Source organism: Gorilla gorilla, chromosome X (genome assembly GCF_029281585.2).
Source record: "Gorilla gorilla gorilla isolate KB3781 chromosome X, NHGRI_mGorGor1-v2.1_pri, whole genome shotgun sequence".
Lineage (NCBI taxonomy): Eukaryota > Metazoa > Chordata > Mammalia > Primates > Hominidae > Gorilla > Gorilla gorilla.
The window spans coordinates 119,748,497-119,772,665 of NC_073247.2; the positions used below are offsets into that span (position 1 = coordinate 119,748,497).

The 24,169-nt window shown below is 41.8% G+C and overlaps 1 protein-coding gene and 1 long non-coding RNA gene across 3 annotated transcripts in view; one reads left to right on the forward strand and one right to left on the reverse strand.

The window, feature by feature from the left end:
* LOC129529684 (uncharacterized) overlaps positions 1–24,169 on the forward strand; it is a 62,278-nt gene that overhangs the window by 30,399 nt on the left and 7,710 nt on the right. Inside the window, exons 4-8 of one of the 2 annotated variants that reach the window (XR_008675227.2) lie at positions 5,667–5,711; positions 8,218–9,876; positions 11,434–11,523; positions 18,908–19,078; positions 19,396–21,289. This is a non-coding gene — a long non-coding RNA (uncharacterized lncRNA). Of the gene's footprint in view, positions 1–5,666; positions 5,712–8,217; positions 9,877–11,433; positions 11,524–18,907; positions 19,079–19,395; positions 21,290–24,169 lie in introns of those variants that run through there. The other variant, XR_010132553.1, reaches the window with a different exon arrangement.
* Positions 15,217–16,724, reverse strand: TEX13B (testis expressed 13B). The gene is made up of 3 exons (XM_004064681.1): positions 16,664–16,724; positions 16,022–16,512; positions 15,217–15,912 (listed from the first exon to the last, which is right to left on the reverse strand). Exons 2-3 carry the CDS (start codon positions 16,478–16,480, stop codon positions 15,433–15,435), a joined length of 939 nt encoding a protein of 312 aa, XP_004064729.1. The 5' UTR covers positions 16,481–16,512; positions 16,664–16,724; the 3' UTR covers positions 15,217–15,432.

Genomic DNA, 24,169 nt, shown 5'->3' on the forward strand with positions numbered 1-24,169 from the left:
GGGAACTTTCATCAGAACAAGGTCAGTGAAAGAATGCTGGACAAACCAAGCAATAGTTACCAAAGGAGAAAAAAAAGCAAGGTGTCAACATCCAAGTGGAGATGTTGAGTAAACCTTTAAATATATAAGTCTGAATCTCAGAGGAGAGGGCTAGACTGGGATAAACGATTGGGAATCATAAAGATAACTGAAATAATGGGCATGGTGTAGATTGCCCAGAAAGAGAGTGAGAGGCCATACAGCCCTCCAGCTCTATTGCCCAAGGGCAGGAGCACTTACTACACAGTAATTGTAGCTGGAGGATTGTTCCTATTTTGGGGAGTGCAAAAAAATATTCCTAGAGATTGGGAAGAGTGTAGGGTGTGAGACTATAACACTGTGCTGAGAACATTCCATTTCATAAGAATGAACGTGTTATGTGAAGATTTTAATGGAATGTAACATCTTTCTGTCAAAGTTACAATAAATGCCATCTTATTTTTTCTGTAACATTTATCATTTATATTGCACCAGGGCCTGTGTTGAGTGTTTTATGAGTATCATCTTATTTAATCCTCATAACAAATTAATGAGGTAGGTATTATTATCAACCACATTTAACAGTTTGGTTACCGAAATCTCAGAGAGTTTAAGTAATTTACTCAAGGTCATGTTGCTAAAAAGGGTAGAAATGGGACTTACGTAAGGTCTACCAGAATTTAAAAAATTTCTACTCTATATAAGATGATACAGCAACACAAACATTAGGTATGGTTTAGGATTCTTGAGCCCCTACTGTGTAGCATGCAATGTGCTGAATATTTTACATTATCTCATTTAATCTTAATAAAACTTTATACAGAAAGTACCGTCATTATCCCTACCTAACTGATAAAACTAAGACCTGGAAATATTAATTTCCTGGTTGTCACACAGTCAGTAAGTGGTAGAGTCAGTACTTGAAGACATTTGCTTGATTCTAAGGCTTATATGTTTCACCAACATGCACTTTTCTCTAACAAAGATAACCAAATCTTATAACAGTGGCTCTCTTCTCTGGCTTTGTACTAGAATCACCTGGGAAGTTTTAAAAAAATGATGCTGAGCCTCATCATCAAAGATTCTGATATAATTTAACAGTAATGTGGACAAGTCATTGGGTTTTTTTTTAATTTTTTATTATTATACTTTAAGTTTTAGGGTACATGTGCACAATGTGCAGGTTAGTTACATATGTATACATGTGACATGCTCGTGTGCTGCACCCACTAACTCGTCATCTAGCATTAGATATATCTCCCAATGCTATCCCTTCCCCCTCCCCCCACCCCACAACAGTCCCCAGAGTGTGATGTTCCCCTTCCTGTGTCCATGTGTTCTCATTGTTCAGTTCCCACCTATGAGTGAGAATATGCGGTGTTTGGTTTTTTGTTCTTGCGATAGTTTACTGAGAATGATGATTTCAAATTTCATCCATGTCCCTACAAAGGACATGAAGTCATCATTTTTTATGGCTGCATAGTATTCCATGGTGTATATGTGCCACATTTTCTTAATCCAGTCTATCATTGTTAGACATTTGGGTTGATTCCAAGTCTTTGCTATTGTGAATAGTGCTGCAATAAACATACATGTGCATGTGTCTTTATAGCAGCATGATTTATATTCCTTTGGGGAACTCCCATTCACAATTGCTTCAAAGAGAATAAAATACCTAGGAATCCACCTTACAAGGGATGTCAAGGACCTCTTCAAGGAGAACTACAAACCACTGCTCAAGGAAATAAAAGAGGATACAAACAAATGGAAGAACATTCCATGCTCATGGGTAGGAAGAATCAATATCGTGAAAATGGTCATACTGCCCAAGGTAATTTATACATTCAATGCCATCCCCATCAAGCTACCAATGACTTTCTTCACAGAATTGGAAAAAACTACTTTAAAGTTCATATGGAACCAAAAAAGAGCCCGCATCGCCAAGTCAATCCTAAGCCAAAAGAACAAAGCTGGAGGCATCACGCTACCTGACTTCAAACTATACTACAAGGCTACAGTAACCAAAACAGCATGGTACTGGTACCAAAACAGAGAGATGGATCAATGGAACAGAACAGAGCCCTCAGAAATAACGCCGCATATCTACAACTATCTGATCTTTGACAAACCTGAGAAAAACAAGCAATGGGGAAAGGATTCCCTATTTAATAAATGGTGCTGGGAAAACTGGCTAGCCATATGTAGAAAGCTGAAACTGGATCCGTTCCTTACACCTTATACAAAAATCAATTCAAGATGGATTAAAGACTTACATGTTAGACCTAAAACCATAAAAACCCTAGAAGAAAACCTAGGCATTACCATTCAGGACATAGGCACGGGCAAGGACTTCATGTCTAAAACACCAAAAGCAATGGCAACAAAAGCCAAAATTGACAAACGGGATCTAATTAAACTAAAGAGCTTCTGCACAGCAAAAGAAACTACCATCAGAGTGAACAGGCAACCCACAAAATGGGAGAAAATTGTCGCAACCTACTCATCTGACAAAGGGCTAATATCCAGAATCTACAATGAACTCAAACAAATTTACAAGGGAAAAACAAACAACCCCATCAAAAAGTGGGTGAAGGACATGAGCAGACACTTCTCAAAAGAAGACACTTATGCAGCCAAAAAACACATGAAAAAATGCTCACCATCACTGGCCATCAGAGAAATGCAAATCAAAACCACAATGAGATATCATCTCACACCAGTTAGAATGGCAATCATTAAAAAGTCAGGAAACAACAGGTGCTGGAGAGGATGTGGAGAAATAGGAACACTTTTACACTGTTGGTGGGACTGTAAACTAGTTTAACCATTGTGGAAGTCAGTGTCATTGGGTTTTTTAGAAAGCTATTCACTCATTCAATTTATTTGATAAATATTTAATGATGTCTACTCTGTGCCAAACACTTTCTAGGCATTTACATTCTAGCAGGATGTATCAGTTAGCTATTGCCACAGTGATGTGTAACAATAACCACAAAATTTCCGTGGCATGAAAAATTAATCTCTTATTAAGCATTTATCTTCACAGATCTGGAGGCCAGCTGGGACTCAGATGATTAAAGAGGGCTCTGTTGGGTAACTTTATTCAGGCTGGGGTCACTGTACTTTCCTTGCCGCAGTACTGTGGGTAAGCTATGGTGGCTCTGCTTCATGTATTTCTCATCCTCCTTAGACCAGTGAACTAGCTGGGTCTCGTTTCTCTGCGGCTTCTTTCATGAATCATAAGAGATGACATGTCCAACTCTGGGTTCACTCCATTAACCAAAGTCTCATGACTGAGCTCAAAGACAGGAGGTAGGAAAATAAGCTCCAGTTTTTTGTGTGCGGATTTGCAAAGTTCATGAGAAAGGTCGAGAAAGGGGCCAGTAATTCAATTTAGGTGGGAAAGACTAACAAAGAACAATAAGCATAATACATAAGTAAATTATCAAATATATTAGAAGGTGATAAGTAATATTTCAAGATTCTAATGTGTAGCTAAGACTGAGAACTACTGATCTTACAGTGTCAAACCTGGAAAGAAACCTGGTCTAACATTCCTTGAACCATTTTGAAAATAGTAAAGCAGACCGTTCTCCCAGAAAGGAGAAGAATCTTATTCGAGGTCCATGGATGGATAAAAATGGAGCTAGGACCCAGGTCTTCTGATTCTTTAGATTATTTCTCTTATACCACAGCATTCCAATCTGTAGTCTTAGAATTCTCCCTTTATTGATGGCACCAAAAATATGTTGTGGAAGGACATCATCATTCTTACTTCTCTTGATCTCAGACATTAGAAGTATGCTACCTAATTCCTATACTTCTCTTAGTGACTCAATTCAGAGCCCAATTTGACATTCTCCATATTTGTACCCTTCAAAACTTTATACACATTCTATCTTCTTTCAGCTTTTTTATCTCTTCAAGTTGAAGACTGTTAGTTTTGGTCTGTCTTCATGCGATTCCGCAGGGTGCTACCTCAGCTGTCTGCTTGGTTATTGGGCCTTCTCTTTTCTCCAGCTCTCTAATGCCTTGAATGAAGAGTCTTTCTTGAGTTACTTTTTTACTCTGAGCATCCACTAGGCCTTATAGTCACCGTTGCTGTTCTGGATTACAGTCTCCTTGATTTGCCAGGATGAACAATCAGAAGAAAAGAAAATATATGGAACTTGCTTGTACCTGGAGTTTATTGTCTGGAGAGAATGGTGAGTAACTGAATGAAATAAGAAAGGGTATATACTAGGTAAGTCTATTCATTCTCCTTCTCCTGTTTCTTTTCCTCATACCCTTTGAGATTCTTCTGAAACTTTAAAATTTTGTTAGATGTGAATTACTTGGATACAGTATTTACCCATTAATCTCTTGAAACTGTCTCCACAATTTTTGTGTTGCCTAAAATAAGGATAAAGAAAGACAGAGAAGAGGCAACTGTGGTTTCTGTTGTTTTCCATAATCCCCCAAACATTTACAATTATAAAAGACTCCGAGTCTCTTCCTTTAATGTAACCATAGCTTTTCACAGGAGACAGCACAGAAGAACAAAGAGTGAAGATTGCTGGAGTCCTGCCTCTTATGGCTGATTCCTGAAATCCAAGGAATGTTTGTTTGTGGGGAACAGAAACCAGTTATTCTCAACAGACCACTCACTTGCCTGCTCATTTCTGTGACAGTCTAATGTCTGCCCATCCATACCCTGCTTCTTCCCATTCACCTGTTAGCACCCATCTAGTCACAACTTCTTCTCCACTCTAAATCTTACTCTTGCTTTTAAAAGTGTGCAAGAAGTAAACAATTATAGGAATGTGGAGTTGTGTGTGTGCTTGTGTATTCTTATTTATGTATCTATATGTAAAGTATCTGGATTGAGTGTGTGTAAAATATGTATTTGAATGTAGATCATCATATATATCTTATATATCTATCAAATTAATATTCAGCAAAGTCCTGTTCTTTTCCATTAGCAAGTTAGGCTCAACGGAAGCCACAACAGAAGCAAGAGGGTAATATTCAGTGGAAAGAAAATAGCAGAAAACAATCGCTTCAAATAATGTATGAATCTTTAAGCTCATGCCTAAAATTTTCCTTATTGATGATATAAATTAAAATATCCACAGCTAAATATATGCATAAGGGAAATTCTTTTTTTTTAAGAGATAGGATCTCACTCTGTCAGTCAGGCTAGAGTGCAGTCATGCAATCACAGTTCACTACAGCCTTGACCTCCCAGACTCAAGTGATCCTCCTGGCTCAGCCTCCCAAGTATCTGGGAACACAAGTGCACACCACTATACTTGGCTAATTTTTTACTTTTCGTGGAGACAAGGCCTCCCTATGTTGCCCAGACTGGTCTCAAACTCCTGGGCTCAAGTGATCCTCCCACCTTAGACTCCCAAAGCGCTGGGATTACAGGTGTGAGCCACTGTGCCCAGCTGGGAAATTCTTATGTTTTATTTTATGTTGCGTATTAGCTATAAAATACCTTTGTGGGTAAGTTAGAAAAGATGTGAGATGATTTACTTCCTTTGTTGTATTTCTTTTTCGGGAGCAGCATGAATGGCTGTTACAGCGTGGCAAAATTTCTGTGCATTTCAGGTTTTGGTATAAAGGTATATTTGTGCTACTCCTAACTTTAACTCTTTCTTCCACAGTTGCTTCAAATTCTCTGGCTTCGTTTTCATGTAAAGAGCTTACAGGTAGATGTCTTTTCTATTTTACTCTCTTTTTCTGTTTTGAGAATAGTATTTTCCAAGAACCCAACTACCCATCCCTACCCCGCCCCGCTCCTCTCTAATTTTTCCCTCTTATTCACTGGGGCAACAATCATTGCTTTTTTGGCAACTATAAAGCCCCAAACTGTCACGACAAATAGGGCTTCTATATCATATAGAATATATTCAAATACCTATTCGAATACTGGGAGGACCACTGGTGGTGGTGGTCAAGAGCTAGATGTAGAAACTTTTATTCTGAGAAAAGGCCAGTCCTCTTCTGGAATTATCTAGATCAGGGCCAGCAAACTATAGCTAGTGAGTCAAACCCAACCAGTTGCCTATTTTTGTAAATAAAGCTTTACTGGAATACAGCTATTTGTTTACATATTATCTATGGCTACTTTCACAGTAAGATGGCAGAGTTGAGCAATTGCAACAGAGACCGAAAAGCCTAAACTATTTAAGAAATTTTACAGAAAATGTTTGCCAACCGTTATCTCTATTAGCATTCCCCAAACTGAGTTCTAGGAACAGTTATGCAATAATTAATAACTTTGCTGTTAGAAAAGGGTTCTGTAGTCATTTAAGACCAGAAAACTTTGGGTTAAACGCAGTTAAACAGCCTTTTTCAACTGTAGGAGAGTTAAAGAATGTTTCATATGCTAGTACAAGAGCCTTTCATATGCTAATAAGCATTGAGAAACTCTAAGAGACTACAGGGTGCACTCCCCTCAACTTATTAATGTCTTGCAGACAGTTTTCCAGGGAACCCTGATTTGGGAAATACTGGCATAGACGTTCACTTAACATAAGTTTGTACTTGATGTCACTTACTAGCATTGGACAAATTACCTAAAGCTATGTAAAGCAGCACTGGCTACATAATTTGTGGGATACAGTACAAAATGAAAATGCAAAACCTCTTTGTCAAATATTAAGAATTTCAAGACAGCAATAGCAGAGCATTAAACCAAGTATACATCCTTCTGAGCATGGAGACCTGTGTGACTGCACAGACTGCACACTCATTAAGGTGGCCCTGATTATAAGTTTCTATTTCCTCAACTATCAAATGTAGGTAATACCTACTTCATGGGATTATTGTGAGAATTAAATCAGAAATGTACATAAAGGTCCTAACAGTATCTGTCACAGAATAGGCAATAATAAATAAGTTGTTTGTAATCCAAAAGCATTTATAGCCATATTCAATAAATATTTATTGAGTGTGTGTTATGTGCTGGGCTCAGTGCCAGGTACTCAGGGTACTTATTGTAAAGGAGATAGACAGATAAGGCCCCTGTCTTCATGTGTATTATTGTATAGTAGAAAAGACAGTGAAAAAGTAAATGAACAAGACAGTTATAAATTGCGATAAGAGCTATAAAGGTAAAAATACGGTGCTGGTGGTGAAACCATGTCTCTACTAAAAATAGAAAAAAAATTAGCCAGGCGTGGTAGCGGGCGCCTGTAATCCTAGCTACTTGGGAGGCTGAGGCAGGAGAATGGCGTGAACCTGGGAGGTGGAGCTTGCAGTGAGCCGAGATCGCGCCACTGCACTCCAGCCTGGGCAACAGAGCAAGACTCCATCTCAAAAAAAAAATATATATATATATGGTGCTGCGAAGGGAAATAGTAGAGAGGATCTCCTTTAAATTGGGTGGTCAAACAAATCCTAGGAATTCTAGGAAGCAATCCTAGGAATTCTAGGAAGTAATATTTGAGATCAGAAGGATGAAAAAGAGCTTTTCATGGGAAGAGCAGGAGGAAGAATGTTCCAGGTGGAAAGATTAGCTAGCGCAAAGTCTCTGAAGTAGGAGAGAACATGGCATTTTTGAGAACTGAAAGTAGGCCAGTGTGGCTGTAATGTAGAGAGCGAAAAGGAGAATGATAAAAAATGAGGCTAGGGAGGGGAGGTAGAGAGGGCCCAGATCATGAGAACACCTTGTAGGATGAGGATTTTGGATTTTATACCAAGAACAATGAAAAGCTCTTGAAGGATTTTGGGCAGGGAAGTGACATGATCTAATTGGTATCTGTAGAAGACTGTTTTGGCTGCTGCATAGGAAGGAACCAGTAGATGGGCAAGAATAGATTAGTAGGATGCTATTTGGCCAGTCTAGGAAAGAGGTGACAGTGCCCTGGAGTTGGGAGGTATTTGAGGATATATTGGTAAATAAATGGATTTGAGGCTTATTTTGAAAATATAAATTTTAGGCCTTGCTAATTGATTAGATGTAGAGGATTGAAGGAAAAATACTCATAACATTTTTCTGAGCAACTGGATAGCACCACTTAACTGAGATGAGATGCCTGGGGAGGGTTTTTTGTGGGGGACAGAAGAGTATAAAAATCAAGAACTCGGGTTTAGACATGTAAAGTTGAGGATCCTTTGAGACGTCTAAGTGGAGATGGTGGTGATAGAGGTACTAGTTAGAGTTGTTGTCTGGGATTCTATAATTACTAACTCTTGCTGTCACCATGTTAGATTACCAGGAAGTATTCAGAAAACATCTAAAAGAAAAATACCTAAAGATAGGAGTTGATAAATGTTATCAGCATGGCAAGCATATAGAGTCACGACTGCTTCTTGTAAAAGACCATGGTATATCAGAAGAGACACCATATGGAATTCCTCAACAAGATCATTTTACTGACATGGAACATGTATTTGATTCTAATGAAGAGGGCTCCAGCTCACCCCAAACTGTGGTGCTTCAGGGATGTGCTGGGACTGGGAAAACACCTGTGGTGCACAAGTTCATGTTTGACTGGGCAGCAGGAACGGTTACTCCAGGCAGGTGTGACTATCTCATCTACGTCAACTGCATTGAAATCAGCCATGTTGCTAACCTTAGTGCTGCTGACCTTACACTAACACTTTTCAAGATATAAATGGACCAATCTTGGACACTATTCTCATATATCCAGAGAAGATTCTGCTCATTCTCGACAGATTTCCTGAGCTGCAGGACCCTGTTGGTGACCAAGAAGAGGATCTTAGTGTTCACTCCCAGGAGAGGAGGCCAGTAGAGAGTCTCTTGTGCAGTTTTGTGAGGAAAAAACTGTTCCCCGAATCCTCCCTCCTGATAACTGCCTGGCCTACAGCCATGAAGAAGCTCCACTCTCTGTTAAAACAACCTATCCAGGCAGAGATATTATGGTTTACAGATACCAAAAAGAGAGCATATTTATTGAGCCAGTTTTCAGGTGCTAATACAACAATGAAAGTCTTTTATGATCTTTGAGAGAATGAAGACCTTGACATTATGTCTTCACTTCCCATCGTCTCCTGGATGATATGCAATGTACTGCAGTCACAGGGAGATGGTGACAGGACTCTCTTGAGGTCACTTCAGACCATGACTGATGTGTATTTATTCTACTTTTCCAAGTGCCTCAAAACCCTTACAGGTATCTCAGTATGGGAGGGACAAAGTTGCCTGTGGGGTCTTTGCCGTTTGGCTGCAGAGGGTCTGCAAAATCATCAGGTTTTGTTTGCAGTCAGTGACCTCAGAAGACATGGGATAGGAGTGTGTGATACCAACTGCACTTTTCTCAGTCGCTTTTTGAAAAAGGCTGAAGGAGCTGTCAGTGTCTACACTTTCCTTCACTTCAGTTTCCAAGAGTTCTTGACTGCTGTCTTCCATGCCCTGAAGAATGACAATAGCTGGATGTTTTTTTATCAAGCAGAGAAAATGTGGCAAGAAATGTTCCAACAATATGGAAAAGGTTTTTCATCACTAATGATATAATTCTTATTTGGCCTCTTACATAAAGGAAAAGGAAAGGCTGTGGAAACTACTTTTGGAAGAAAAGTTTCCCCAGGACTTCAAGAGGAGTTACTGAAGTGGACTGAGAGAGAAATAAAGGATAAGTCGTCTAGGTTACAGATTGAGCCGGTGGACCCGTTTCACTGTTTGTATGAGATTCAGGAAGAAGAATATGCAAAAAGGATAATTGATGATTTACAGTCAATTATACTGCTTCAACCTACCTATACAAAAATGGACATTCTGGTTATGTCCTTCTGTGTAAAAAGCAGTCACAGTCACCTGTCAGTGTCTCTGAAGTGTCAGCACCTACTTGGATTTGAGGAGGAAGAGTGAGCCTCAACATTCGTGCCACCAGCCTTAACACTTAATCAGTGCGTATATCCATGTCTTTCCTCCAGTTTTTATCCTTCCCAGACAACGGGCACTGTAGTTGTGTGTGTGTGTGTGTGTGTGTGTGTGTGTGTGTGTATTAGTATTCATTGTCACTGTGTGGATGTGGTTTGTAATTCTAAAGTGTTATGAGCATGTAAGGTCATCAAGTTGAAGACTCTGCTATTTTGGTGTAATGACCATTCTGGAAAAAGGTATAAACGTAACATTAGATTGGTTGTCACTCTCCTCTAAATATACTTCATCACTGAGGCCTCAAGGAACTTCAGGTTAGTAAGGGGCAGAGGTACACTCTTGTATTATCTTGCTATAAATCCTGGTTATTTCCTTCAGAGCTTGCAACTTCACAGAAGGTCATGAGCTGAAGTTGAAAGAGGCTTAGGTAAGTTACTTTTATAATATGGACTCTGTATACCGTAAAATACAGTCCTACTGGCTTACTGACTAAAGCAGCAAAGAAGACTTATACCTGTGTTATCTAGAAAATGCTGTAAGTCTGTTCTCAATATTTGGGTTAAGATTGATAATGCCTCTCCCTTAGTTTTCAGGCCAGTTGAGGGGCAGGGGACTGGGAGGAGAGGGGTCAGCAGAAAGCTCCACTTGAGGAATGAAATAACTCAAGTTGTGTCCCTTATGGTTGTATTTCTTGTGTGGGGAATAGCATAAATGTGGAAATGAGCATGGGGTATGTGTGTTTGAGGGAAATGAGAGGGAGGGAGGCATTAACAAGAATTTGTGTTTGGAACTAGAGGGGGAAGGACCTCTAGTTCCTTCCCTCTCTAGTTTAAGAGAGGTTTAACGGACTCAGAATTATGAAAGACCTTGCCTACAAGGTCTTGACCAATTCTGTATATGTATATAATATACAGCCTTATTCCAGTTGTATATTATAAAGTAAAATAATGGACCAATACATTTAAAGTTGAAACACTGATGGAAACAAAGGGTCTTCTGGTTCATTCTGGGTTTCCAGAAAGTCAACCTTAGATGGCGTCCTCCCCCATAACCCTTATTGCCTTTATCAGAGGGCTTAAACTCTTATCAAAAATTTAACCCAACATTCTTCTTTCCCAAGCGTATTGGCTATGTAAGAGTTTACTATTGAGCTTTCCTGGTTTTTAATTATTGTTATGAATTCTTCTATTAGTACCGACAACCAAGAACCAGTTATATTGTAAAGTTAGCTTGGGCAAGTCACTTGACGACTCAGAGCATGTGGAAAATGGTGATTATAATAGTTGTTATTGGATTAAGGGCCAGATAAGATAATTTGTGAAAATAAAGTGCTTACCTCAGTGCCTGGCACATAGTAACATGGTTTTGGAGTCAGACCTGAGTAATGACCTCAGTTCTGTACCTACCTATGTGACCTTGAGCAGATTACTTTTTGTGCCCTAATTTCCTTATCTGCAAAATGGGATACCTCTCAAGGTTTTGGGAAGGGGTAAATTAGTGCTACTAGCAAGGTAACAAAAGCCAAATAAGCCTTTTACTTAAGTTTTATTTTAAATTACTTTTTATTTCCTCATCTCTTTTAGGTCCTTTCAGCTGCGCAGTTTGCCAGTGTGTCAGCTACACCTGCTCTGCCAAGCACCGCATACTCCATACTGTAAAATCAAAGACCTGAAGTAAGTTGAAATTTCCTTTAAACTCTTAGGTATTTGCAGGTAAAGATTAGGTTTCTAGAAACTGCACTCCCAGCTGATTGACCTGAAAATAAAATATAGCTAGTTTTCAGCTTCTCCACAGTGGAGCAACAAATGAAGAGATATGCTACAGGCCTAGAAGGGGCAGGAAGGAGTCAGGCCCAGAACTCTGCCCGCCCGTCCTGCCTTTTCCCCTTTAGTATGTACTGTTTTGCTGTAATGAGTAAGTGGACGGTTGTAACACTTGAGAGATAAATTTGGGTGTGCTGCCCCACTTGGATCTGCCACCCCAACTTTCTTTTCCTCCCGGACTGCCACTGCTCTGCCCCTTAGTTTTCTTTAAGTTGGGTCTTATCCTACTCCATGCAGCTTGACGATCCTTTTCTCTCCTTCCATTCCCCACCTTCACCCCGTAGTTATTCCCCAAAGTACCCAAAGAGGATCCCACCCCTGCCCTGCCCTTCCATCTTCACTTACTTCCAAGCACTTTGTCCACAACACAAACACACAAGCAGGTGCCCCCTTGTTTTCACACCCCTTTGCCTTATAGATCAATGTCTGCTCTTCTTCTTTCCTCCTGTTCCAGAGGAAAAGGCAGCCCTTGCAAGCCACCCAAGCCAGTAAATTCACTTCATTATTTTTGTATTTTTGTGAATAATTATTTTACTTTCATAACACAGAGGTATATAAAGAAAGAAAAGCCCACCACCCAGCTGTCTCATACCCCATCCCACCCTATATCCCCATACCCTGCTGCCTCCTATCCCCTGACCCTGAGCCCACCCCCACCCCAGGTACCTTGTTTGCTAAATATATTTCCAGACCATTTTCTATGCTTACACAAACATAAAACTGTAACGTAAGACAAACATAAATACATAAATTTGTAACATTCATATACACACTCACAGAACTTTGGGGGGTTTTGTTTTACAAAAACAAAAGCAACCTTGTCATATGATTTTTTCTTCATTTAACAGTACAGGGGCCATGCCTCCAATACAGTATGCAAAATCTACCACATTCTTTCACAAGTGTTTTGCATTTTCAAGCTTTCTTCAGCTATCTCCTTCTCCATGGCTCAAATTTCTCCCGTATTCAAAAGAACCGGCTGGGCACGGTGGCTCATGCCTGTAATCTCAGCACTTGGGAGGCTGAGGCAGGTGGATTGCCTGAGGTCAGGAGTTTGAGACCAGCCTGGCTAACATGGTTTCTACTAAAATTACAAAAATTAGCCGGGCATGGTGGCACATGCCTGTAGTCCCAGCTACTCAGGAAGCTGAGGCAGGAGAATCACTTGAACCCGGGAGGCAGAGGTTGGAGTGAGCCAAGATTGCACCACTGCACTCCAGCCTGGGCAACAGAGCGAGACTCCGTCTCAGGAAAAAAAAGAAAATTAAAGAAAAAAAATCCTCTCTCAACTGAGTATCTCACTTCAATCCTTCCCTTCACAACCAAGAATCCTTGAGGAAGAGCCTCCCTCACTGACTCCACATCATCCTCACTCACTCCTCACTTCCGCAGTTTGGCTTCTGCCCTTGCCACTCCCCTAGATCTGCTGGAAGATCCAAAGTAAATGCCAGACCCAGTGGATACTTTTCAGCTCCTATCTGAGAGGGCCCCTCAGCTTCATTGACCTTTTTCTCCTAATTCTTGCCGTTCTGACTGCTCCTAAGTACCTCATTTTCCAACCAGGGACAATTTTGCCCTCTAGTGGACATGTGGGAGTATCTGGAGGCATTTTTGGTTGTTACAACTGGGACTCTGAGGGGGTGGATGCTCTGGCAACTAGTGGGTAGAGGCTAGGAATTCTGCTAAACATCCTACAATGTACTGGACAGCCCCCTGCAACAAAGAATTATCCAGCTCCAAATGTCAAGAGTACTGAGACTAAGAAACCCTGCCCTAGAGATATAGAAAGAAACCCAAAGACATTTCTGAAACTGCAGGCCAGGAACCTGGCCCTCAATCCTGATTATTGTTCATCCCCAACAGGAGAAAACCTAAAAATCAAGTTTAGCTGCAGCAGAGATGCCCCAGGGCCATGACAGCTTCTTAGTCTCTAGGTCCACAGATCCTGGCCAATATCCAGGGCTCCTTCAGTTGTGTCTCAGTCTGGTCCAGGTGTAGCCCCTTCTCATCCTTCCACCTGTGCGCTAAAACATACATGTAGCCCCCGTCAACAAAACTTACAATCATCAGAGGGAGAGAAGCAGACTAACCTGTCACCTACCCCCTTACCGTACCCACTCCTATCCTCCTCCACCTCACCCCTTCCCTCTGGAAGTTGATTTCCCATTGGGATATGCTTCTGTTCTGTTCTACATTTCTGAATTCACTGAGAGCTTTGTAGCCAGATTTCCCTCCCACATTTATCATGGTGATGGGTTGGGGGAGAGAATCTCTCAAGATGGCACCATGCTTTGGCTCATAGTCTAGACCAACAAACCCTCTGAGCACTATCAGTTGCTGACTCACCTCCTTGGCAGTGGCAGTTCTCTTTTCAGATCTGACTGTCCCTGGTTCTACTCACTGGGGACTGGAAAGGATTCTCCTGTCATGGGGCCATACAGTCATAGCAGTCTGCACCTGCATGGTGCTGGTGTCTTCTGTAGGTAGGCCTAAGGGTTCCCCTTAGGGGTGGCAAATCTCTGCTGTGTTGATTTGAGTCAGGATGAACCTGGGGTTCATTCTGGGCCTGTTTTGATTGTTTCTTGTGATATAACTCACTCAGAGCATGAATGAACTTCTATCCAGTTCATTTATGGAAACTCTTGGGATTCAGGAATCTCCACTGCTCACCACACCCTGATGCAACTCCCCAGCCAGTCCCACCATTTTCTTTAATGGTCTTTTGTTCAAAATTGCTCTTCTGGTACAAACTTCTGACTGGGAAATAATCTGGTTGCTCAGAACAGAAACTCACTCAAATTAGTTTAAAGTAAAGGGGATCTGTGTAAAGTAGATTTTCCTGTAGCACAACTACAGGAAGTGAAAAGTGATTGGGCCATCACTACCCTCTCCATCTCTCTGTAGTCACAGGATGAACTCCTCTATGCCTGTCTGCTTCCTGAAACCTCATACTGGCATCCTCTAAAAGACACTTGACTCTGTGAAGCATCCAGTTCTGTTCCCCCACAGCCAGGGCCAGGCCTCAGCTATGGCCTTGGTGTCCATGGCTCTGACCCTGGCCCCAACTCCAAGTGACCCACTGCTTCATTGCCCAACACTATTCTGACTGTGGAATCTGCCTGTCTGTTCAGATTTTCTAACGTAAAAATTCATTTGGCTCAGGATTGGTCAAATATCCACTCCTGCTCCAATTATCTAAAGCCTACATGAAGGGAGAGAGTGTAGGTGTTACATACTGCCCAGGTCCGACAGATACTTAAGATAGGGAGCTAGAGACACACACACAAATAAAAACTGCAGTAGTTCTGGAGTGTTGACTACTAATACTCTGAAATACAAAGGGAGTCATTAAAACATGTCTCTCCCTGCCTGTCATCTACATCCTCCCACCCACAACCCCGCCTCCCTGCCCCCCCCTACTGTCCAATCTTCCCACTCATCCGCTTTCCCCCACTCCACCCAATCCCCCTCCCACCTCTCCCCTCTCCCCCTGAAGATTGATTTCCCATTGAGATATATTTCTGTTCTGTTTTACATTTCTGAATTTACTGAGGCTTTTGCAGCCAGATTCGCCTCCCACAGAGGAAGCAATTTTCCCTCCATGAAAAATTCACAGCTTTACACCACGGGCAGTCCCAGTTCCCTGGCCTGAGATATACTGGAGGTCTTCTCTGCTGATGGAGTTCGGAGTCTCTCCTGTCTCTTGGGGGCTCTTGAGGGTCTATTCCCTGGGCCTCCACATCTGACCACAGGCTAGCATCAGAGGCCCCCCAGTTGAAAGGCATCTGAGTTGGGACCCGTGCTGTGACCTTTGCTGGTGAAGGGGGTATATTGGGTATGGCTGAGAAGGCGGACAAAGGGCATGGGTATGAGTATGTGAATGAGGTAGGGAGCTGGACAGGAAGAGGCTCCCGTGAGACTGTGGACCCAAGCCCAGAGAAGACAGACATGGCTGTTCGTATTGACCTGAGATCTTCCTCCCTCTGCCCCGCAAAGGTGTAATTCGCCTGCTACAACAGCTCCGAGGGGCTGCCTGAAGCCTCCTCCCAGCCCCTGCAAGACCTCTGCGGGGGCAGGCCCTGCCTCTGCATACCTCTCCTCTCCTTTTCCTCCAGCAGCACCAGCAGCAGCCACCGCCTCCTTTTCCTGCTCACCTGCTCCTTCTGTCCAATCCCCTCCGGCAGTGGCCAGGCCTGGAAACACTGTAGCCTGGCCCTGTCCCTGGGGAGGTGCCAACTCCTGGAGAGAAGTAGGCAGAGCTGAAACACATTCTGGGGACAGGGCAGGGGGTCCGGGCAGGTTGGGGCAGGGCAGGGGCATTGGACAGGGACCATTCGGGAGATCTTACGGCATGGAAGAGCTTCCATCTCAGCATGTCCCGCTCTCTCTGCACCTCCGCAAGGCTGGTCTCGGTTAGCTGCAACTGGAAGGTCGCCTCATTGCATTCCATCTCCTGCTGTTCCTTGAGTTCCGTCAGGTTTGAGGCCAAGACCAGCGCAGCTGATCTGTGCAGTTTGGCAAAGCCTTGCAGCCACTGCACCCTGCGGTTTTGTAACTGCCCCTGCCTGTGGGCAAAGCGCACACCCAAGGCCAGGCTGCCCCAGGTGCAGGCCTCTTTGACCTCGCTGGGCACCTCGCTGTCCTCCAGGATGGCCCTGAGCTTGTCTTCCACCTCCTCCCAGGATAAGGATATATTCTCGAAGTAGAACTCGGGGCCTTTCGTGTGCCTGGCCATTTTCTCGTTGATGAAGGCCACCACGTTTCCGTGCCGGAACCCACTACTGGGGTCCTCAGGTCTCAAGGCCATGATCGCCTAGGGTCTTAACGGTTTCACTAGCCCTGTGTGGATGGAGCAGCCAATAGGTTTCTTTCCTCCTCCTTAGCCCCTCCCCTCATCTGTCTTCTCCCGCCCTCCCCCCTCTGACAAGACCCTCCTAATGACCCTCTGACCGGCTTGTCCTACCCTAGGACATCTCCCACCAGGCCTCACCTCTTCAGCCAGGGCCAGAGGAAGTACAGGCCAACCCCGCTGCTTAACACGCCTGAAGAGAGGGTGGCCTCTTTCCCTCCTAGGGCTCTGCGGGAAAAGAAGCCTCAGGGCCACCCCTTGAGGATTTTACTCTGGGACTGTTCCAATTTCCAGAGACTGTAGGGGTGAAAGGGAGTGAGTGAGGAAGGCCTCTGCCACTCCACTGAGACATAAGGGAACCTGCCACATGGTCGGGAGACCTTGAAGGCTGAAAGAAACAGGAGTGGTCCGGAAGGACTTAGGACCAAAAAAAGTATTTGTGAACAAGTTGAAGACTTATCCCTCCCCATCATAATGGTTTGTGCCATGCCAGGGGAGTTTCGCCCCCAACTGGAATATTCTAGAGCAGGAAACAGCCGGAACCCCTCAGTTGCCCTTGGAGGAAGAGGGTGGAGCCAGGAGCGGAGCTTATCCCCTATTTGCTCAGGACTAAACATCCCAGACACCCTAACAAATCCTGGCCTGCCCTTCCTCCCTTAGTTCCTCTTTCCCCACACTCCTCCCATCACCGCTTCTCCCACTCCTCCCCTACTGAAACGCCTTGAATCTTGAAGCAACTGTGGGAGAAAGAGAGTTAGGAGTAGCATAAATACACCTTTTTACCAAAACATGAAATATCAGAGATCTTCCATCAGAGGGATATGAATATGTCTCTTAAAACCTTCGGCCGGGCGCGGTGGCTCATGCCTGTAATCCCAGCACTTTGGGAGACCGAGATGGGCGGATCACGAGGTCAGAAGATCGAGACCATCCTGGCTAACAGGGTGAAACCCCGTCTCTACTAAAATTACAAAAAATTAGCCAGATGTGGTGGCACGCGCATGTAGTCCCAGCTACTCGGGAGGCTGAGGCAGGAGAATCGCTTGAACCCACGAGGCGGAGGTTGCAGTGAGCCGAGATCGCGCCACTGCACTGCAGCCTGGGCGACAGAGTGAGACTCCGTCTCAAACAAACAAACACAAAAACAAAAAAACTTTGAATGACTTTCTGAGACCCACAAGATAAATCAGACAAATCTCAGGTTGAGTCCAGCGTTGCTACGTATTACATGACATTGTACTGTAACTGAATCTGTTTCTACCTATGGATCTATGATGATGGCCAATGACAAAAGGGCATGTAAAGTTGTAAGAGTAATGTTTTCTATGATCCCGTATTTGTGTGTATGTGTGTGTTTGCATATGTTTGTATGTTTCTATAATCTTGGAGAACAGAATGAGAGAGGATATATAGCAGACTCAACATTAATTATCTCTGGGAAGTGGGGTTGGACTGGAGGTTAGAAAAAAAGTTTTTAACTTTAAAATACATTTTTCTCTAATTTCGCTTGTTATAAAGAGCATATAACTAACTATATGTATGCATACATCACAAATCTGGAAAGTTATATACTAACACTGGTTAGTATATAACCACTAACAGTGGTTATCTTTGGGTAATAGGAATACAGTACTTTAAAAAATATTCTTGACATTTTTCTCTATTGTAAAATTGTTTATAATAAACGTGTTATGTTTTTCAAAATTGAAAAAAAATGTTTCTCCCAGTAACAGCTGATCATTGTAAATAATTTTTCAGTGCTTGGAAAGTACTTCTATAATCCTACCCTTCCTTCAACCTGGGTGATAATCCCTCTTAATAGTTATATAGTCTTTTAGATAGGCCATAGCAAGTAATTTTTAGTTTTTCAAACGAAGCATCTTCTCTCTTCCTCTGTGGCCCTTGCACAGGCTCCTCTGTGCATGCACGGATTTCTCCTCATCCCCTCCTGCTCTCTCCACTCCCATTCTTTTCATTCACCTAACTCCTATACAGTTTCTATTCCCTTTTCATGACAGTGCTCAAACATTTCTTCCTCCTGTATTTCCTGATTCTCCAGACCCCACCTCAAGCTAGGCTGAATTGTGCAACCTTTTTGTGTCCCCATAACAACTTGTGCATATGTCTGGCAGTACTTTTCACACTGTATTGTAATCTGTGATTTTCTCGTCATTTTTCTCCATCAACTGGGGATTCCTTGAGGGTTTAGTCTGTGTCTTAATTATCTTTGTGTTTTCAGCATCTAGCACAGTGGTAAGCACCCAATATATTAATTATTGAATGAATTGAAATAATTTATTACATCAGCAAGGTGCTAACAAGTACCTCTAAAGATATCTCTTATTTTTTTTGTTGGTTTCTGAAATGTATTTTTTCTCCACACAGACTGATTTTCTGTCGCCTCACAGCTTCTTGTGGTAGGGACCTCTCCTCAGTATTTGAAACTAGCCAGCATCTGACAGATTTAGAATTTGTAAAAAATACCCTCGAAGATTCAGGAATGAAGCTTCTGTGTGAAGGATTAAAACAGCCCAACTGTGTATTACAGACATTGAGGTAATTGTAGCAGGATAATTTGTTATTTGATATTCTTATTTTGGGGGTCAATTTCTATTTCTGTTGGGGGAGAGCATGAATGTGGTAATGAGGTCATTCTTCTGTTCTCTAAAGGTTGTACCAGTGCCTTATCTCTTCTGCTTCTTGTGGGGCTCTAGCAGCTGTTCTTAGCACCAGTCAGTGGCTCACTGAACTGGAATTTAGTGAGACAAAACTGGAAGCTTCAGCTTTGAAATTGCTCTATGGAGGCTTAAAAGATCCAAATTGCAAATTACAGAAGCTCAAGTAAGTTGTAACTGTTAGTTTTCATTCTGCAGGAATATTTGAAAAATATGCAACTCAAGACGGATGTCTTAGGATCAAAACACATTTCAAGGAGTCATGAAGAGGAGGAATAAATGTGGCAGTCCCTAAAGTTGCTTCTGTGTAACAAGTTTAGGAAGACAATTTTCATTTTAAGTGGAAACATTATCAATAACAATAACTCATGCTTAGCAATTATTGAGTACTAAGCATTGTGCTGAGTATGCACAAATTCTTTTAATCTGCACAACAGCTGTGAGAGATCCAGATTATTACTCGTATTTTCGCAGATGAGGAAATGGAAGAGGTCCAATATAGTTAGGGTAAAAAAATATGGCAAAGGCCCAATTCAAAACTCAAATGTGTCTGACTTCAAGTCCACCATAATCACATTAATTAAAAAAAAGTGTTATCATGTTAGTCAAGTTTCTCCTGAGAAACAGAACTAATTGCGTGTGTGTGTGTGTGTGTGCGTGTGTGTGTGTGTAGAGAGAGAGAGAGAGAGCCAGAGCCAGAAACAGATTTATTTTTAAAAATTGGCTTATGCAGTTATGGAGGCTGGCAAGTCCAAAACCTGAATGGTAGGCCGGCAGGCTAGAGAATTGGGAAAGAGTCAATGTTGTGCTTTGAGCCTGAAGGTTGTCTGGTGGTAGAACTCCCTTTTCTGAGGAAGTCAGTCTTTTTCTATTAAGGCTTTCAAGTGACTGGATGAAGCCAAACCATACTATGGATGATAATCTACTTTACTCAAAATGTACTGATTAAAATGTTAATTTCACCTAAAAAGTGCTTTCACAGAAACATCTAGAATAATACTCGACAAAATATCTGGGTACCATGGCCTAGCCAAATTGACATATAAAATTAATCATCACAATATGTATGTGGGATTTTTTTTAAAGCAAAAGCTCTTTAGCATTCAAGTGTTATGAAATCCACATTGAAAACTCATTTTATGCAAAGTACCTCTATTTAAAATGTCTAAATTGGGGAGATATAAATGCATCTCCATATGAGCTCTCTCTCTCTTTTTTTAAGGCACAAGGATTTGTTCTCTCTTTTTTGTTATACTTTAAGTTTTAGGGTACATGTGCACAACGCGCAGGTTTGTTACATATGTATACATGTGCCATGTTGGTGTGCTGCACCCATTAACTCGTCATTTAGCATTAGGTATATCTCCAAATGCTATCCCTCCTCCCTCCCCCCACCCCACAACAGGCCCCGGTGTGTGATGTTCCCTTTCCTGTGTCCATGTGTTCTCATTGTTCAATTCCCACCTATGAGTGAGAACATGAGGTGTTTGGTTTTTTGTCCTTGCGATAGTTTGCTGAGAATGATGGTTTCCAGCTTCATCCATGTCCCTACAAAGGACATGAACTCATCATTTTTTATGGCTGCATAGTATTCCACGGTGTATATGTGCCACATTTTCTTAATCCAGTCTATCATTGTTGGACATTTGGGTTGGTTCCAAGTCTTTGCTATTGTGAATAGTGCCGCAATAAACATACGTGTTCATGTGTCTTTATAGCAGCATGTTTTATAACCCTTTGGCTATATACCCAGTAATGGGATGGCTGGGTCAAATGATAATTCTAGGTCTAGATCCCTGAGGAATCGCCACAATGACTTCCACAATGGTTGAACTAGCTTACAGTCCCACCAACAGTGTAAAAGTGTTCCTATTTCTCCACATCCCCTCCAGCACCTGTTGTTTCCTGACTTTTTAATGATCGCCATTCTAACTGGTGTGAGATGGTATCTCACTGTGGTTTTGATTTGCATTTCTCTGATGGCCAGTGATGATGAGCATTTTTTCATGTGTCTTTTGGCTGCATAAATGTCTTCTTTTGAGAAGTGTCTTTGCATGTCCTTCGCCCACTTTTTGATGGGGCTGTTTGTTTTTTTCTTGTAAGTTTGTTTGAGTTCATTGTAGATTCTGGATATTAGCCCTTTGTCAGATGAGTAGATTGCAAAAATTTTCTCCCATTCTGTAGGTTGCCTGTTCACTCTGATGGTAGTTTCTTTTGCTGTGCAGAAGCTCTTTAGTTTAATTAGATCACATTTGTCAATTTTGTCTTTTGTTGCCATTGCTTTTGGTGTTTTAGTCATGAAGTCCTTGCCCATGCCCATGTCCTGAATGGTATTGCCTAGGTTTTCTTCTAGGGTTTTTATGGTGTTAGATCTAACATTTAAGTCTTTAATCCATCTTGAATTAATTTTTGTGTAAGGTGTAAGGAAGGGATCCAGTTTCAGCTTTCTACATATGGCTAGCCAGTTTTCCCAGCAGCATTTATTAAATAGGGAATCCTTTCCCCATTGCTTGTTTTTGTCAGGTTTGTCAAAGATCAGATGGTTGTAGATGTGTGGTATTATTTCTGAGGGCTCTGTTCTATTCCATTGGTCTATATCTCTGTTTTGGTACCAGTACCATGCTGTTTTGGTTACTGTAGCCTTGTAATGTAGTTTGAAGTCAGGTAGCATGATGCCTCCAGCTTTGTTCTTTTTGATTAGGATTGTCTTGGCAATGTGGGCTCTTTTTTGGTTCCATACGAACTTTTAAATAGTTTTTTCCAATTCTGTGAAGAAAGTCATTGGTAGCTTGATGGGGATGGCATTGAATCTATAAATTACCTTGGGCAGTATGACCATTTTCACGATATTGATTCTTCCTACCCATGAGCATGGAATGTTCTTCCATTTGTTTGTATCCTCTTTTATTTCCTTGAGCAGTGATTTGTAGTTCTCCTTGAAGAGGTCCTTCACATCCCTTGTAAGTTGGATTCCTAGGTATTTTATTCTCTTTGAAGCAATTGTGAATGGGAGTTCACTCATGATTTGACTCTCTGTTTGTCTGTTATTGGTGTATAAGAATGCTTGTGATTTTTGCACATTGATTTTGTATCCTGAGACTTTGCTGAAGTTGCTTATCAGCTTAAGGAGATTTTGGGCTGAGACGATGGGGTTTTCTAAATATACAATCATGTCATCTGCAAACAGGGACAATTTGACTTCCTCTTTTCCTAATTGAATACCCTTTATTTCCTTCTCCTGCCTAATTGCCCTGGCCAGAACTTCCAACACTATGTTGAATAGGAGTGGTGAGAGAGGGCATCCCTGTCTTGTGCCAGTTTTCAAAGGGAATGCTTCCAGGTTTTGCCCATTCAGTATGATATTGGCTGTGGGTTTGTCATAGATAGCTCTTATTATTTTGAGATACGTCCAATCAGTACCTAATTTATTGAGAGTTTTTAGCCTGAAGGGCTGTTGAATTTTGTCCAAGGCCTTTTCTGCATCTATTGAGATAATCATGTGGTTTTTGTCTTTGGTTCTGTTTATATGCTGGATTACGTTTGTTGATTTGTGAATGTTGAACCAGCCTTGCATCCCAGGGATGAAGCCCACTTGATCATGGTGGATAAGGTTTTTGATGTGCTGCTGGATTCGGTTTGCCAGTATTTTATTGAGGATTTTTGCATTGATGTTCATCAGGGATATTGGTCTAAAATTCTCTTTTTTTGTTGTTGTGTCTCTGCCAGGCTTTAGTATCAGGATGATGCTGGCCTCATAAAATGAGTTAGGGAGGATTCCCTCTTTTTCTATTGATTGGAATAGTTTCAGAAGGAATGGTACCAGTTCCTCCTTGTACCTCTGGTGGAATTCGGCTGTGAATCCATCTGGTCCTGGACTTTTGTTGGTTGGTAGGCTATTAATTATTGCCTCAATTTCAGAGCCTGTTATTGTTCTATTCAGGGATTCAACTTCTTCATGGTTTAGTCTTGGGAGGGTGTATGTGTCGAGGAATTTATCCATTTCTTCTAGATTTTCTAGTTTATTTGCATAGAGGTGTTTGTAGTATTCTCTGATGGTAGTTTGTATTTCTGTGGGATCGGTGGTGATATCCCCTTTATCATTTTTTATTGCATCTATTTGATTCTTCTCTCTTTTCTTCTTTATTAGTCTTGCTAGTGGTCTATCAATTTTGTTGATCTTTTCAGAAAACCAGCTCCTGGATTCACTGATTTTTTGAAGGGTTTTTTTGTGTCTCTAGCTCCTTCCGTTCTGCTCTGATCTTAGTTATTTCTTGCCTTCTGCTAGCTTTTGAATGTGTTTGCTCTTGCTTCTCTAGTTCTTTTAATTGTGATGTTAGGATGTCAATTTTAGATCTTTCCTGCTTTCTCTTGTGGGCATTAAGTGCTATAAATTTCCCTCTACACACTGCTTTACATGTGTCCCAGAGATTCTGGTATGTTGTGTCTTTGTTCTTGTTGGTTTCAAAGAACATCCTTATTTCTGCCTTCATTTTCTTATGTACCCAGTAGTCATTCAGGAGCCGGTTGTTCAGCTTCCACGTAGTTGAATGGTTTTGAGTGAGTTTGTTAATCCTGAGTTCTGGTTTGATTGCACTGTGGTCTGAGAGACACTTTATTATAATTTCTGTTCTTTTACATTTGCTGAGGAGTGCTTTACTTCCAACTATGTGGTCAATTTTGGAATAAGTGCAATGTGGTGTTGAGAAGAATGTATATTTGGGGTGGAGAGTTCTGTAGATGTTTATTAGGTCCGCTTGGTGCAGAGCTGAGTTCAATTTCTGGATATCCTTGTTAACTTTTGGTCTCGCTGATCTGTCTAATGTTGACAGTGGGGTGTTAAAGTCTCCCATTATTATTGTGTGGGAGTGTAAGTCTCTTTGTAGGTCTCTAAGGACTTGCTTTACGAATCTGGGTGATCTTGTCTTGGGTGCATATATATTTAGGATAGTTAGCTCTTCTTGTTGAATTGATC

Bases quoted from the DNA above. Each gene is read 5' to 3' on its own strand.
- TEX13B (XM_004064681.1), bottom strand. From the start codon at position 16,480: ATGGCCTTGAGACCTGAGGACCCCAGTAGTGGGTTCCGGCACGGAAAC. The intron at 15,913-16,021 runs GTAAGATCTCCC...ACTTCTCTCCAG, and splicing joins GATGGAAGCTCTTCCATGCC to GAGTTGGCACCTCCCCAGGG.